The sequence below is a fragment of the Hesperophylax consimilis genome, chromosome 13, assembly GCF_061612785.1.
Source record: "Hesperophylax consimilis isolate HC1 chromosome 13, BYU_Hcon_1.0, whole genome shotgun sequence".
Taxonomy (NCBI): domain Eukaryota; kingdom Metazoa; phylum Arthropoda; class Insecta; order Trichoptera; family Limnephilidae; genus Hesperophylax; species Hesperophylax consimilis.
Window position 1 is genome coordinate 28,099,315 of NC_142848.1, and position 17,218 is coordinate 28,116,532.

At 39.0% G+C, this 17,218-nt stretch overlaps 1 protein-coding gene across 2 annotated transcripts; it reads left to right on the forward strand.

The window, feature by feature from the left end:
- Nucleotides 1-1,078: 1,078 nt before the first annotated feature.
- Nucleotides 1,079-15,973, forward strand: LOC149418721 (transmembrane protein adipocyte-associated 1-like). 2 transcript variants are annotated; one of them, XM_089638940.1, is made up of 7 exons: nt 1,079-1,602; nt 2,262-2,389; nt 3,729-4,024; nt 5,677-5,934; nt 8,607-8,790; nt 9,926-10,055; nt 14,815-15,973. In XM_089638940.1, exons 2-7 carry the CDS (start codon nt 2,280-2,282, stop codon nt 14,986-14,988), a joined length of 1,152 nt encoding a protein of 383 aa, XP_089495066.1. In that variant the 5' UTR covers nt 1,079-1,602; nt 2,262-2,279; the 3' UTR covers nt 14,989-15,973. The 2 variants fall into 2 exon arrangements, with proteins under 2 accessions (XP_089495066.1, XP_089495067.1); XM_089638941.1 differs by lacking the exon at nt 1,079-1,602 and adding an exon at nt 2,148-2,170.
- The last annotated feature ends 1,245 nt before the right edge of the window (nt 15,974-17,218 follow it).

Genomic DNA, 17,218 nt, shown 5'->3' on the forward strand with positions numbered 1-17,218 from the left:
TCCATGGGGGGGGGGGGGTGGCTACGAAATTCCATTTCGAAAAAATTCCTCACATTTTCCAAAATTTAAGGTAGCCTAATCGGCGACCAGTCGCCTTTTAAATTTTTACGTCGCCGATTCTCGTTCTGAGTAGCCTAAATGGCGATAAATCGCCTTCGTTGGCAACACTGGATGTGACCACAGATAAAGATGACTATACCATAAACAAACCACTCTCAGATGACGGAAATGACAGCGAAAGCCACCATAGACAATAATGACGTGTCCATGGCGCACGCAACCTTGAAATATATATCCCAATTTTTAGATTTTATCAACTCAAGATCTATGGAAAATTGAACAGCAATAAAACTTGTTTTTCCGATGACGACATATTGTCTTCGGTAATTACTTTCTCTATGTTTGTATCTGACGTAAACGCAGGGGCATTTAACTAAGCTTTGGCCATGAAACTCATTTGAAACCGCCACGCCCACCTCAAAATTCTTATAGAAAACGAATAATATGGCTAAAAGCTCAGATCTTATTGGTGAGAACAGAAGGATTGGTTTGATCTCTCGCTCTCTACCATAATGACTCGTGTAACAGAAAGAGATGACGGAATTATGCCGTTTGACAGTTTTCAAATCATTCAAACAAAATGACAGTGGTTTATATATACACGCGGGTTGTCATTTGCTGCCGAAATACTATCATTTCCGTCGAAAATATTGCGTGTTAAAGTTGTTCGTGATAAAAATACAATATAAGCCAGTATAGTGTTAGCGAGTTATAAACATATTATATTCAACCTACCTACGTAAGTTCAAGTTTAAAGTGAATTAACAGTTTTAGGTTATTCGTTCGGTTTTTTGAACAATGCTTGATACTTGACATATGTCTTCCTCCACAACGTATAAATGTTATTTATTATATCGATAAACTTATTCATGTTATTGATTAGTGTTATCCTGTATTATCTTATTGTTTTGGTGAAATTAAAGATATTTAAACATATGTAACCATGAGTTCATGAGGCTGAAAAATGTCGGAATTTTTCGTCGTACTGTCGGACAATCATGTTTTGGAAATTTTCTTCAGTGTTTTTGCAAATTTCTTGTCATTTTGGGTGTCTTCTTCTCAGATTAACAAGTTTCATCTTAAGGAAATGCACTGTAAAAGTTTATTTTCTTAGTCAGATGAACCATGCCCTTGGAAAACATTTCGACATTTTTCTGCTTCAAGGACATTTTTATTTTTATAATAGTTTTTTTGGGCTAGTGAGTGAATAGAGTAGGCTGAGAGCAATTATGTTGTCTATGGTCGCATCTTTTTTTAAATGGCCTTGAGTTTCCTCTACTTTGTCTACTGCTCTGCTCCGCACGGTAGGTACTGCTTGTATATCTGTGGTTAAGTACTGTATAATTCTGTTGGATACAAAAAGCCGGAAGATATCGATCTAGAGAGTGGTATATTTATGCGTAAACGTAAAATAGAAAACCAAAAAACGCAAATGATAATCTGCGAGATCGAACGGTGCAATGATATCCATTGACAAATAATAAGTGCGATAATTATTAAAAGGAAAATAAATTGTTATGGGATTTTATAGAAAAACCAAAGGTGAGTTTTCATTAACGTTCATTTGAAAAAAATAACAATTTTCTTGTTTTCATAATTAGATTAATATTTTGTGCCGTGTATAATATTTTAATACGCTCGTGTTTTCCTTTTTACTATGTATATCATTTCCAAAAAAATGCTAGAAGTACAACTATAGGAACAGTTCGGTTATACTTTGAAAAGGTTATAAATAATGGAATGACCTAGGAGAAATGAGTTGAAAGAGCGTGTATGTCATACATATTATTACGAAGAAACTTGCACGCTTAGGAAACAAAATATTGCACAAAATAATATGTTTGAATCCGTCCTACTAGACATATGTATATAATATGTCACAACAAAACAAACAAGCACCATGTAAAGGTTTTTTCAATCTATTATTTACATGTAGATACAACAATGTGCTGTGTTTTGAATATAAGGAGCGAAGACATACTTAAATAAGTACTAAAATTAATTAATTTCAGTCTATCAAGAATTCTCTCATATTATTCCCATTTGTTTACATAAAACTTCCAAGGTGCTGATTACAAAAGGCGTCACAACAAAAGTTTATTATTGAAAGGTATCCTCTAGTTATTATACTTGTTTGTTTGTTTTTATCACAACATTTTTCTATTGTGTTTTCATTCTTTTGTGTAATAATTGTTTTGCAGATTGTTAATATAATCACAATGCCTGAAACGTCGGCAAATAATGCTTGGAACAGCAACACAACTCTCCCTCCTGTACAAGAAGAGTCATTTTGTAAACATATTCTTTATGTGGAAGTGGCAGACTCGAGGTAAAAACATCACTAATTCTCCAAACCCAAAATCATACAGAAAATATAATATACTCTCTCGCTTGATGATTTGTTTTAGATTCAAAAGGCTTTCCAAGGCACTCAGTATTTAAAAAAAATATTTTTCAATCTATTTTCAAAGCCACAGCAATTTTTTGTAAATATTGTATTTTAAATAACTTAAAAATTATTGAAACAACTCTAAATAGTATAAAATAAAGTCTCTATCCACATCTGTCTGTTTGTGCGCTTAGTTCTTCTAAACTATACAACAGGTTTTGATAGAAACGGATTGGGCAAACCATTTAGAAAAAAACCCCTGGTTTTTTCCAACTCCATGTGGGCACATCTGCCAAATCATTGGTAAAAAAAGTTAAAGATTGTTCCATAAATAAAAATGGATGATTTACATTTGCAGTTAGAATCTCCGCTTACGAACATAAAGATGGATACCAACCATAGATTTTTTTTTTTTTCAAGAGATAAAATTGAAAATACAACAAGAAAATTTTGAGAAAGGTTCTTTGTTTGAACATCGTCAAAAATACTAATTTCGGTTTGTCTGTCCTTCGTAAATCTGCTTCATTGAACTCTGGAACTCAGATTAGCTTTGAATTTAAGCGTCGTTTTCAAAATTAGAACTCAAGTCAAGAATTAGACAAGCGATGAAGTACCTCCCTATGGTAAAATATTTTTTTTACCAGAGCATTATTTTATTTCTATATTTGAAATTGTGCGATGACGCTGGAATTGCGTCACCGTAATTTGGGGCAGAGAAGGGCGTTCTCCTTTCTCTGTTCCAGTAGACTTGTAATCTGAAATTTAGATTGAACTACCCCAACCAACACACAAAGTAATCGCCAGATTTCTGCACTGCAGGTTTGGTGATTCTTCGGTTTCATGTCCAGTGGGTCCTGCACTTGGGAAGAACGTTCCATTAATCACAAGTCACATTTTCACATGAACTAATGCACACAAGCGGCGAGCGTGTGCTACGAATAATGAGATTAAAACAGCGGATTTTTCTCCAGTCTTTAGTCGATGACTTTTAGCTTGTTACTTGCCGCACTTTTCTCGGTACGTGCCTGACATGTACAAAATCAACCGCGGAGTTTGAATTCCTGCTGTATAGCAGAACAAAGCTGATAATGCCAGAAAAATCACAAACGTCATAATGAAACAGAAATGTATATTTGTTTTGCTTAAATTTAAATTAGGATTAATCTTGACAACTAAAATCAGATTTCGTGATTTTTTAAGGATCTGTACTTTTTAGCTAACATAATCTTACAATTATAATATACCACGATATTAATAAAAAATTTGGTTTTTGTTTCAGAGTACGAATATGGGATTTAATAATAGTAATCCCGAACGTGCTGTTCTTGTTTTTTCTGGCAATTCGTTTCAACAAAGCGCAGTTAAAATTGAGAGCGACCAGCAGTCCCATATTCCTGACGTTTTACGGACTGGTCTGGGGGAATATCATAGTCAGCGTGATAAGATGCATTGTGTCTATGACTGTGAATGCTGCATTGCCGGTAGGCGGATTGGCCGACAAGATCCTGTGGGTGATGGTGCGATTTTTCCTTCTCGCCACTGAAATGAGTGTGGTCATTTTCGGGTTGGCATTTGGTAAGTAATTTTTTTTTTGATTATTTAAGTTTTTTTTTTTTGCAATTTTCCAGCCCAATGAGTTCTGAAATGAGTTATAATATTGATTATTATTACTATTTTAATGTTTTATATATATTTTTTTTATCTTCATTATAAAGACCCGCTAAACTATGAAAGCAGTTTGTCAGCAGATCAATTTCACAATCTATATAAATAAAAATGTAAATGTTGTTTGTTCAAAATCTTAAATCTCTGAAAGTTCTTCAAAGATTGCTTTGAAATTTTGACACAGCGTTGCATTTGAATATGAGTGTATTTTTATATACCTTTATTATATAGATGTCACCCGTGACAGGTAAAACCATGAATTTTTAAAAAACAAAGCTATCTGATGGACAAACATGTTTTTTTTTTAAACAGCGCCATCCGTTGGAAGTAAAAGCAATACCCACTTTTGTATCTATCTCTATCTGCACAAACAGACTGAGCCATAGCAACGCGTGGCGGTGTACAGCTAGTAATAATTTGGCCCCTTAGGGTCAAAAAAACGTATCTCCTTTTTCTCTACTTTACAGGAGAGCAAGAAAACATAGTTCTCAATTAATCAGTGTTGTATACTTTTAAACAAACGAAACATATTAATAATTTCTTCTCATTTAGTTAAAGGATGGTATTTTGTGCTTCTGAACCATCTTTCAAATATAAAATAGTAATTCATTTTACCATCCGTAACTCAAAATCGATAAAAATTGAGTTACGTTTTTTTGACTCTAAGGGGCCGAATTATAAAGTACAAATATAACGAGAAACCACACAATAGAGTCAAGAAGAATAACATAAGTGACTACAATATAAGACATAAATACACGGACAGATAGATAAATCACCACAAAATCGACTCAAATGTGGTGTAGATACATATACGGCATTTTTTGTCTTTCATACGAATGTGGTCAGCGGTGAATGGGTTAAATTACTTTCTCGGTCATTAAATAAATCAATTATTGTTATTATTCTATTGGAATCCAATGGAAAATATTTGTCCCTAGTTACAGATATCTGAAGTAGGTCTTCATATCTCGCATCGAGCATAAATAATTGCACTACAATAATACAGTGACTCAGGAATGAAATAAACAAACCTTTATTATTTTGCTTTTATGACCACTGAAAAGATAAACCGATAAAAGTGTATTGTGGGCCCATAAATCCAACGCTTTTCAGATTCAAGTTCTCAGTTTGACGAGTGACATGCAGGCAGATATTTGACAGCCTGTTTTGGATGCTGATGCTGTTTTTGACTCTTCCAGATTGGATATGTTAGAATACGTACGTGGAATAATGAGCATTCTTCTCCAGCACCACATTTCGAGGACGTCTGTCTGTTTTCATTCACTGGCGTGTCCATGTTTCGACACTATCGTTTTTATTATTTATTAAAAGATGAAACGGTATACAGTCCCACGAGTATCTATGGAAAAAGATGGTCCACCCCAGCAGATCTCCGATTGCTGAGGTAAGGTGTCAATTCTCGAGATGCGACTCTATATCTCGAAGGTAACATTCTTAACACTATTCCCTGGTGTCATTCAGCCGGAGTTCTGTAGCTTACACCTTGACCAGGAACTCCACACCGTATAGAAATATGAGTAGTTAAATTATATTTGCAGGTCACTTGGACAGTAGAAGTAGCATCCGCCACGTCTTGGCGGCCACATCCGCCATATCTCTGGCCTTCACCTTGACCCAGGGTACCCTGGAAATAGTGCTGCCGGATGACTGCTTCCACATAGACTCGCGGGACTTTGACCTCTTCGGCCACGGAGGAATGCTCTTCTGGTTCTGCTCCTCCACCTTCTTTACCTGCATCTACTTCTGCATCCTGCTACTGCCCTGGACGAGATTACGCGAGAGATTGGCGTTGCCAAGTAAGTTACCTTTCAAAAGTGCTTTTGTTTTGAATCATCTATGGTGTATTCAAACTGTAAAATATATTTTTCTGTCACATTTCGGTGGACACTCGGTCTCATTCTAGCAGCATGTTAACAGAGGAGAGAGAGAGAGCGCGTATCACGTGATCTCGTCGCGCGTAAGCAGTGTGATCAGTGGCGACTTGTGATAGAAATATATATTGTTTATTTTTAATTGAAAAAACATATCATTGGACAGCAAAATTACATGTACGTTTTTTACTCCAATTATACTCAGGAATCGCTTGTTAAAATCCTTCTGGTACATGCTGTTACAACCTGTATAAATATATATATCTGCACCCCAAAAATCGATAATCATTAATAACCTGTTCACTTAGGTTGGGTTGAAGTGTTTCAAACTCATCACATTTAACAATCGTAAAATTGATCAGCGAAAATTATGAACTTTTTACATTTTAACCACGTTAAATGCCGTTACTCGGCCAGTTTTAGCTTTGATCGAATGATGATCATCTGTCAAGTACAAAGGTCCTATTCCTACCCTTCCTATTAAACGAGCTGTTAGCAGTTCAAGTTTATTGATAAATAAATTTATGAACGTTGTAATTATTATCGATAAAATTCCTTCTTATAACTAACTATGTATATGTTCTTTTCAACTGACTTATCTTTCAACCCGCATAAAATTGTGATATATATATATATGATGTTATCACTTGGTTTTTTTTCTCATTAGCCATTCAGTGATGTTTTTGTTAAAGGAATACAAAGTATAATATAATACAATGTATACAAAAAAACATAAATATTAGTATCTCTTTTTTGTTTTGTTTCTTTTTTTGTATGGTGAGGGGGTCAGAGGGTAACATCTAGGTAGTGAGCCAGTCTAGGTCCTCAGGCTTCGCCCTGTGGACCTCATCAATCCCGCCGGGGAATGAATGTAGCGGGCATTCTTTGACCACACGTTTGGTAGTCTGCACCGCACCTCAATGACACATCGCGGACTCTTTTAAAGCCCCACCTGTGCATAATATGGGCACAGCGGCTGTGGGCGGATCTTATCCTATTTATGGCGGACGAGGCAGTGAGAATCCAGACTGTCAAAGTGGGGTCATGCTCGAGATGGGCATTTCTCACGTCGTCCGTTCATTACTCATGTTTCCACTTCTGGAGTGAGAGGTATTCGGAGGAGCCTCTGTCCTTCCAACCAGAATGGTTTTCAGGACTTCAAGCGGCATGCCGGGTGCAGGGTGAGAGACCACATCATCGTACATGGGCATTGATGTATTATACTAGATTAGCCCTGTCTAGTTGAATTCATTTTTAAAATAACGCCACGTAGCGTAGTCACAAATATGGAGATGAACTTAACAACCCAACTCTGTTTAAACTCCTTGTACAAGCGTTCAAAATCGTAAGCGAAACCACGGAGAATTTGTTGTCAGAGGTGTTGTAATATGGACATAATTCAAATTTAAATATTTGGAACTCAGTTATTTTTGTGATTGAAAAAATGAACTTGCTCAGCATAGCTGAGAAGCATAATAGACCAACAAAAGGTAAAACGCAATGCACAGTGCCCATTTCGCATTGCGACATAATGCGTGGGCCTTTTCATAAATGTGCATGTGAACCAAACCAAAATTGTGTTGGGGTTATTTTTAAATGAATATGCCGTGTCTAGTCTAATTTAGTCTATGTACATGGGTATCGCTCTTTTTTGCAGCGCCTTCTTGTATTCTCTCAGTGTTGCAATCTCTCGTCTGATATTTGGCGGGGTTATATTTGCAAGTACGGGGAGCCGAGAGAGAGGGGTAGATTTTTAAGTCCTGCTTGTGCTTTTTTGTTGAGATCTATGTTTGACGCTATTTAAAGGTTTCCTTTTATAAATACCAAAAGTTACCATACTAAATTTTGGTTTAACTCTCTGAACGATTAAAATTAACTGCATTTTTTATTGATTTGACATTGAACCTAGAAAATATTTGCGCCATATTTTGCATAGGTTCCGTTTTATAAGGGTAAACTTTAAAGTTATGTTTCTGAAAGCAATCGTCCGGATGGCATATTTCTTTTTCCGAGTTCAATAGGAGACAGTACTGCCTTGAAACACGCATGGGTTTGTTACACTAATTCTTTTTCTAAACTCGTGTTTAATTGAAGGCGCGTGACCTCCAATCAAGCATGGGTTTGCAACGCGTTCAATCAATACACTGTAATTATAAAACTGTGCATGATCGGAGGCCGCGCGCCGCCTTGAATTGAACACGAGTCTAGACAGAATCAGCGTTAAAAACCATTTGCATGTTTCAAGATAGCACTGCCTCCTGTTGAACACGGAAAACGAAATACGCTTCCAGGTGCTATGATCAAATATTTAACATTTTACAAAGTACGAAATTTTGTCTATTTTGAAACCGCCAAGTATTTTTTATACGTTCTTTAAATATTTCAGAATGATAAATACCTACCGCATTTATTGGTTTGGACTGCAGCGCTTTATCTTTCCATTCTATGATTGTTTTATTTAAAACTTGTCACCTCTGCACTTATGATAGACATTGTAACGCTGTCCGAAATATTGGCTGTAGAAGGAGGAAGCGCAGTATGGCATGATACCCTAAAAATAAATCAAGATAGAAATGAGTTGCAATGTCTGTTTTCAGCCAAGCTATCATTCTACGTGTACATCCTGCTGCTGGTATTGCTGGACGGCACTCAGGCAGTGGGGGCGGGCCTGATGAACTGGGGTGTGGAGGTGGGGTTGTGCATGGTGGACGTCACCACCTGTCTGTACTTCACCCTTTTTACTCCGCTCGTCTACCACACATTCCTCAGTGAATTTTTCAGGTGGGTTTTTAAAAATTATATTATATATCGTCAGCTTACTGCCAGAAGTCGTTAACTAACAAAATGTTGATTCTGACATAATCGACTTTAAAGTTTCAGCTGCCTTTAATCAGTTATATCCAAGCTAGATTGCAGATTTAAGTGTTGGGAACTCTTTGTAAAAAGTAAAAGGCTGTAACATTATCTTTACCAATATTATTACTTCCCTAAAAGGGAACTCGATGTTGCATGTGGGTAGAATAATTGTGTGCACCAGTAATAAAAACTCTATTAACAACTTTAACATTTACTATATAAAATTCTGTTACTACACATATTGCTCTAGGAAGTTAATAAGCAAGAGACTCATTATAAAAGGTTTAATTCTCAAGGCGTGTCGAGTTAGATATTCTCGATGGTTGACAAAATGCAAGTCATGACAGTTGAATTTACGAATGGATAAAATGATGCTATAATGAATTTAATGGGCGCCAGCTCAGAATTACATAATTCTGAAAAAAATTATATAATTATCAGAGTAATCCCTAAGATACTAAAGTATAAAAAGTCAATCTCAATTTGGAAGGCATCTTACGTATATTCTAAGTCCGCCAAGGTCGGCAAGCCTTCACAACCGTCCCGTGTCCCCGAGTATCTCGACTCCGACTGACGGAACAAATTCCTACGATGCACAACGTTCTTCAGACTAGTAGTTCGCAAATCAAGACGGCAACTTGAGAATGCTGTCAGCCGCTACGGTAGGAACTCAACAAGCAAGACTGCTACAAGGTTCTACTTATAATTGTGTTTATTTACGTTACAAATAATAGGTCTGGATTGGTAATTCTCTGGTTCTAGAAGCTTGTTCCCTGTCAATATCATCTCACAAGTAATTGTTACACTCTAGCGACATCTGTCGGACTCTGGAGTAAGCTTTATGACTAGCGCCATCTATCGCTTAAATACTCAACTTTATTACCACACATCACACATTTACTGGAAAAACCATGAAAAAATAGTTATACTGTGACTTCTAATACGATTTTGACAAAAATGTCACTTAATGACTTCTGGCAGTAAACTGACGATATTATGTATTACCCCAAAGGACAAACAATGTGAATGTTATGTTATTTATTATTTGTTTGTTTTGCAGTGTGGCTCAGCCTAGTATAATGTTCTCATACAAGGCTCAGATGGACGAGGTGATGGAAGATGATCAGGTGTCTCTTCCGCACCAACAGAGCTTCAGTTCACTGAAGACAGACTCTGACTATATATATCAGGTAAGTGACTTAGATTATATCAATAAGTCATTTGTTAGATTGTTAGGCGCCAGAGTAAGAAGGGGCAATTTCCTAACGTGGGGAACAGTGTGAAAAGGTGCCTTTGTACGGAGACTTACCAGTGTACATTTCGGTTTTAGCTCAGGTGGTAAAGGATTGAGTTCTGTATCATCAGGTGTTGGGTCAGCCAATGGGCTTTTACACGGGGGACAAATGCCAATTCGACCACTGCATATTCGTCAAAAGAAACACAAAATGGGAGTATGGGAGTATATTCACAAAGCACAGTTACATTACAGATACACAGATGAAAAGGGTTATTAACATTCTAAATATTTCTAGCTGTTTGTTAGGAACAATCTCTCTCTGTATTTAAGGTTCTGGCTGGCAAGCCTGAATGATAACACAATTCAAATCATAAAAGGCACATAAGGAGAAATGGTTATTAATCAGCTTACATGAATTTGCAGGAGGAACAACCGTGCATGTTGAATCACTAATATGGCGGGATATCTTCTGTACTGCTCGCGCATTGGCGCGCGCAGTTCTCCATGGTAAATTGGCACTGAATTAGATATTGGTTATTTAAAGTATTAGAACAAAAATAGCCGTTAATTTAGGCGCGCTACAGGGAGCGTCTTTGTTAATTGCAAGGCACACATGTTGTCAAGGCCGAGGTTGAATTGTAAGTGACCGTTGATTTCGTCAGCCAGCGTGCGCGCGCATTGTGCAGTGCCAACGTAGCCCTGCGCAATGCGACGCATGCGTACAGCGAACAAAGGTGACAACTGATAGCTAGGTAATTTGAATTCGCGGGAGTTTTGAACGTGTCGATTCGTTACGTGACAAGATGTTAAATCAAAACTGGGTAGGTGTGTGGATAAAATGTACACTTTTAACAATTTAAAAAAAAAATTGTGCCATTTTTACTGTCCAATGTTAAACTGTCAAATTCGGCAGTCCCACATAACCTCACATTTGAATCTTTCATAATTTGTTTTAAAATCGGTGTTGCCATACCAATGACCGGTTAATAGCTGAGCAAATGTGTCAGGTTCTCGCCCAGGGGTTGTGACAGTGGCGGCTAGCACTTAGGAGCGTTGGAGCTACGCACTCCCTAAATTTCGGTCAATCTAAAATAATAATTACCAACCAGTCATAATACCACAAAAAATCAACGCAAATAACAGTAAAAAAAGTAATATTATTTTAATTAAACCTGTTTGAATATTCACGTTTCATATTCACCGAGAAATGTCACCTGGAAACATCACATCAAGCCGCTCATCATTGATAATAATAATTGGATAATTTATATAGCCAATTTATAAAACCACCTCAAGGGCACAATGCCTCAGAAACCTTCGGCTAGCCGCTAGGCGGATATACCCCAAGAAACAATGCATTTATTTGTCTCAATAATGAGTGTCGAGATGGCACCACTTTGCTTACGGATGATTCCACCAGGCTTCGAAATCGCTTGTATTCTGTAATTTGTGCCTGGTGTAAGGTGTAGACTGACAATGTTTTTAGCGCACCACCCATTTTCGCAAGTGCAAAACCAAAACTAAGTACCGCCACTGGTTGTGAGTTCGATTCTTCGGTTGCTAGCTAAGTCCTTCAACATTGCGCAAGCAACATTTTCCAACTATAATGACGGTATTACTGTTATTATTGTTACTACTATTATTGTTTAATTTGGTAGGCGGTAATGGGTATCGCTGCCCTGGGAACCATTTATTGGATGACCAACACCCCTGCCACAGGTCACCCCAAGTGGTTCGCTACGTTTAGTGACTTAGCAGGGGTGCCCGGGTTCATGGGTTAAGGTTTGCCCAGGTCTTGGTGGCGGGTGCGTCGGCCCACCTTCGCCTAGCCTAGCACCGCAGTGGATGGGCTGGAACCAAACTCCCATCACTCCTGGACAGCCTGAACCCCAGATTCCTACCCACCCCTCATACCTTTCCTTTCCAGACCTTCCTTTCACCTCATACCCTTACAAAAAAAAAAAAAAACTTAAAATCATGAATATACATCAAAACAATTTTAACATCATTACGAGTGGCGAGTAGCAGGCGTCCCCGGTGCGGGCCAAAACTGTTGGTAAATTTTGCCAACATTCGCGGCCTGCACATTAATTTAAATTCTGTTCATCACCATCTTTTGTCCCAACGTCCCAACCTTCTTTTCCTATCCGAAACTCAGGTAGCCGAGTCGTCAGACTTCTCCTATCTGGACTGCCCGGGCTTTACCCTTGCAAGCAAGTTCCGACTCAAAGGAGGAGTCTGCCTCTATAGTCGAGCTGACGTTAACTGTGTACGACTATTGAGTCTGGAAAACTCCAGATTCAACGTAATGTGGGTGCGCGTCAATCTTGCCAGTACAGCAAGATTCTACGCATGTCTATACTGCTCACCGAACCATAGCGAATCAGACACTTCCGAACTCTTCAAACATTTGAGCGATACTATTGATGATCTCTTGCCCCGCTACCCTTCGGCCGAGTTTATTGTTCTGGGGAACTTCAATGTTCATAACGAACCATGGTTAAAGTTCTCAGGCCCAACGGACTCGGCTGGCCGACAGGCGGAATCCTTTGCCATTTGCTATGGATTAGAGCAACTGGTTCAGGAGCCTACAAGGGTTCCTGATGTCCAGACTCACCGCTCCAATCTGTTAGACCTATTCTTAACTACTGTGCCACACGGTTATAAGATTGACGTCACAGCGCCTCTGGGATCATCCGACCACTGCCTAGTGACGACATCAATCCCCGTTAGCCTCAGACCAACCAATGAGAGGCTGAGGAGAAAAGTGTGGCACTATAGGTGAGCAGATTGGTTCGGTATGCGGGCCCATTTCAACGCTTTTCCGTGGTCAGCTGTTTGTTTTCGGACTTCGGACCCTTCAAGATGTGCCCAGGAGATTGGTGAAGTCACCAAATCGGCGATGGATGGCTTCATACAATTGACTACTAAAGAAACTGGTGTGGGCTCAAAGCCGTGGTTCAGTCGACAATGCTCCGAAGCAGTTCGACGAAAAAACGCGGCTTACCGAGCCTACAACACATCTCGAACGCCCGAAAGCAGATCAGCATACAACAAATCGGCAAAGGAATGCAAGAGAATCATTAATAGGTCAAAATTCGAACACGACCTGCAGATCAGCAAAAAGCTGGCTGCCTGCCAGCATGGCAGCAGAGCATTCTGGTCGCTTGCGGGCTCAATAGGTCGGAATTTTTGCAAACCCAGTTTGCCACCTCTTACCAGACCTGACGGCTCACTAGCAAACACCGCCACCGAAAAGGCTAACTTATTAGGGAAAATGTTTGCGGAAAACTCGACCCTCGACGACGGAGGTGCTGTTCCGCCGTCGGTTCCTCACTGCGGCTTCTATATGAAAAAGCTGAGGATCCGGCATCGGGATGTACTCCACGTTATACGGGGCTCGATGTTAACAAAGCTAGTGGACCTGACGGAATACCTGCCCTGGTATTGCAGAGGTGTGCTGCGGAAATAGTTCCAGTTTTGACAAAGCTCTTCAAAATGTCCCTGAAGTGTGGCACTGTGCCCTCTGGTTGGAAAAAAGTGGTCATTCACCCTATTCCCAAGAAAGGTGACCGCTCCAACCCGGCCAACTACCGCCCCATAGCGATCACATCAGTTCTGTCCAAAGTGATGGAACGTGTGATCAACGACAAACTGCTCACATACCTCGAGAAGAACAAAATTATCAATGACCGTCAATACGGATTCCGGCGGAACCGCTCGTGCGGTGATCTTCTCGCGTATGTGACGCATGTTTGGGGGCGGTGCCTGGAAAGTCACGGTGAGACCCAAACGGTCGCACTAGACATATCCAAGGCCTTTGACCGGGTCTGGCACCGAGGACTTGTCAACAAATTGCCTTCTTACGGACTTCCCGCATCCCTGTGTACGTGGATTGCTGACTTTTTAAGGGATAGGTCGATTCAGGCGGTTGCTGACGGTTTCACCTCTTCCTCACACTCCATAAATGCTGGCGTCCCACAGGGATCGGTTCTGTCTCCGACTTTGTTTTTGTTGCACATCAATGACCTTTTGACATGTGCACCGATTCATTGTTATGCGGATGACAGTACAGTTCATGATAGCTTTTTGTTTGACAAGCCCCCAAAGGGCACACAAACTCCAACGGCTCGGAGGGCTTTGAAGCAGAGAATGGACGGTTATCTCGAGAGTATTTCCTTATGGGGTAAAAATAATCTCGTCGAATTTAATGTTTCAAAGACCCAATCCTGTCTGATTACGTCTAAAAGGGATCCAAATGATAATCTAGTCTCCTTCAACGGAAGCAATCTTCCGAACAGGCCTTCCATTGATATGCTTGGTGTAACTATAAGTGACCAGCTCAGGTACGGGGGCTCCATCGAAGCCAGAGTAAAGTTGGCCTCTCAGAAGCTGGGCGTACTGTACAGGGCCCGCAGATACTTTAATAGTACACAACTGCTGACCCTGTACAAATCGCAAGTGCGCCCTACTGTCGAATTTGGCAGCCATCTCTGGTCCGGAGCCCCTAAATACCTGAAAAAAACCCTTGACTCTGTGCAAAAACGGCCTCCTGTGTGGAGTTAATATAAAAAATAAAAAAAAACATAAGAGATTTTCGAATATTATCAAGTTATATCACGGGAGTTTGCCTATAAAAAATTATTATTTTGTTCTGCTTTATTAAATTTGTATGTTTTCAAGCTTTTAATTAATGAATTCTCGCTTTCCAGAGTAACAGCGTGTACGACAGCACCGTGTTCGAGACCGGGGGCACAACTCCCGTGAACCCCCCCTACAGCGCTTCCCTCCAGAGCCCTGACAGCATCGCCTCGGGGCAATCCCTCGACATCGGGGGCCGAACCATCGGGTACACCTCCCAGCAGAACTTTCAGGGGCAGCACTAAAATTTGCGGAGATGACAAACAAACATGTTGGCCAGAATCTCACCCGGAAAGCTAAACGGGCGTTTTATCCGCAAACGGCGGACTACTAATCGGACAATGATGACCTTTGAACCAAATGTTTGACATTAATTTAACTATAACCCTGGGAATGCAGGAAATTTTAAACAAACCGCGTAACATGAATTTCATTTCCATAAGCATGTAAGAAGCTCCATTTCTGAATCAGTTACAACTAGAAAGTAGAATTTATTTTCAATAAATCAATGAAATTCCCGCACACGATTGTAGGATTATAATTTGAGGTGCGCGATAACTATGGAGATCTTTATTGGGACTCGAATTTGAGCTGCGCATAAACCAAGGATTAAAAGAATGTGGTGCCCTTTTTAGCCCCTACCATTGTCCAATACCAGTCTTTTGTTGACACCGATGGTCACCCTTTAGGCTTGTTGTTGACAATAACAGGGTCTGTCATTGACTGCTATTGATAACGTCAATAAAATGCCTGTGTCTCTTTCCGGGCCATTTAAGGCTATTAGCTGTGACAAAGATAGAATTTAGGTAATAGTTTTTAAGTCTAGCTGTAGCGTTTAACTTTATTTAAATACCTATGTGAAACAAAGATCTAGGAAGTAGTCATATAATTTCTTGTGTTTTGACGAAATGGATGTGAAAATGCATGTTTAATTTTAAGCTCTCTGTTTTAATTGTTTTTGTCTAAGCCATAGTTATAGAATTATTCTAGAGTGATCTTAATGAAGCAAAAAGTAACACCATAATCGCGGACATAACCCATATTAAAACTTTGCAAATTTAAGTAATTGGTTTTGGTTACAGGCTAAATCTTTATACAGGTTTTCCAATAAGAGGTGTTATTTTGAATAGCCCACTATTTCGGTAGATGTTACTTTTAAAGCTGTCATTTTTTGACATTTGACAAGTAGAAACTACGCCATTAATAAAAATGGAACGATACACGCTTCAACAACGCATTGAAATTATTAAAATTCACTTGAGTGAATCAAATGCAAATCATCTTGAGTGATGAGGCCCATTTCCACCTCGGTGGCTTCGTCAACAAGCAAAATTGTCACATCTGGGGCTCGGAAAACCCAAGAGTTATTGTTGAAAAGCTTCTCTATCCTCAACGTGTGACTGTTTGGTGCGGTTTATGGTCCGGCGGAGTCATTGGACCTTACTTTTTCGAAAATGAGGCTGGAGCAACAGTTACGGTGAATGGATTGCGCTATCGAGAGATGATTAATGATTTTTTATGGCTGGAATTGGATGGTATTGATCTGGACAACGTTTACTTTCAACAAGACGGCGCTACGTGCCACACAAGCAACGAAACCATTGATATTTTACGATTGAATATCAAAATAACACCTCTTATTGGAAAACCCTGTATAAAGAACAGTGTACGTGGCAGAAGGGCAGCATGGCTTTGATTTGTATACAAATCTATAGTTTTATTCAGAGATTGATGAAATTTTGCACACTTGACCTTCAAACAAGAGGAAGGTCACTGTCTACATGAGATTTCGAAAAACTCTGCATAAAGACCTATATTTTTTTGGTTGTATTCTACAGATATTCTATATCAAAGGTACAGACTACTTTAATATGAAGAAACTACTTATCTCTAAGTTTTTTTCCATTGATTTATACTCTCAAAAATAATCCAATATTATTAGTCAACAATAATACTAAAAATAATAATGTGATAATTTTTGTTTATTTTTGTGAAAATTCACTTTAGGTGGTTTATCCACTGAACAGATAATCTCAAGAAGTGTGATCTATACCGATTTGAAAGAAAACTGATGTCACCAGTTTACGTAAAGACTTTCGACTCCTAGGCCCCAGACAGGTTAATGAAATTGATTGTCCGTTCAAGAAAGAATTTATGTATTTGAAAATGTTCAATTAATTTCACCAGTAGTAAGGAAAAATTAAGAAACAAACATTAATTTTTTTTGGACAGTACGTGTGTAGTGGTTTTTTTCCCTCTCCCGAACAATTTATTTCATGTCACATTTGCACTCTTGCACGCCGAACGTTGATGATACGTTTTCAAAGGTTTATTGTGTCTTTTTACTCTAAATTTGCAACTTTATACGCGTAAAGCTTCTGGTAAACGAGCAAGATAAATTGCGATAATTGTTTATTGTTGAACAACAGTCTTGCAGGGCAAGGAGTTGGATGTCAACATTGCCGTGTCCTGTCA

Bases quoted from the DNA above. Each gene is read 5' to 3' on its own strand.
- LOC149418721 (XM_089638940.1), top strand. From the start codon at position 2,280: ATGCCTGAAACGTCGGCAAATAATGCTTGGAACAGCAACACAACTCTC. The intron at 4,025-5,676 runs GTAAGTAATTTT...TTATATTTGCAG, and splicing joins CATTTTCGGGTTGGCATTTG to GTCACTTGGACAGTAGAAGT. The intron at 5,935-8,606 runs GTAAGTTACCTT...GTCTGTTTTCAG, and splicing joins CGAGAGATTGGCGTTGCCAA to CCAAGCTATCATTCTACGTG.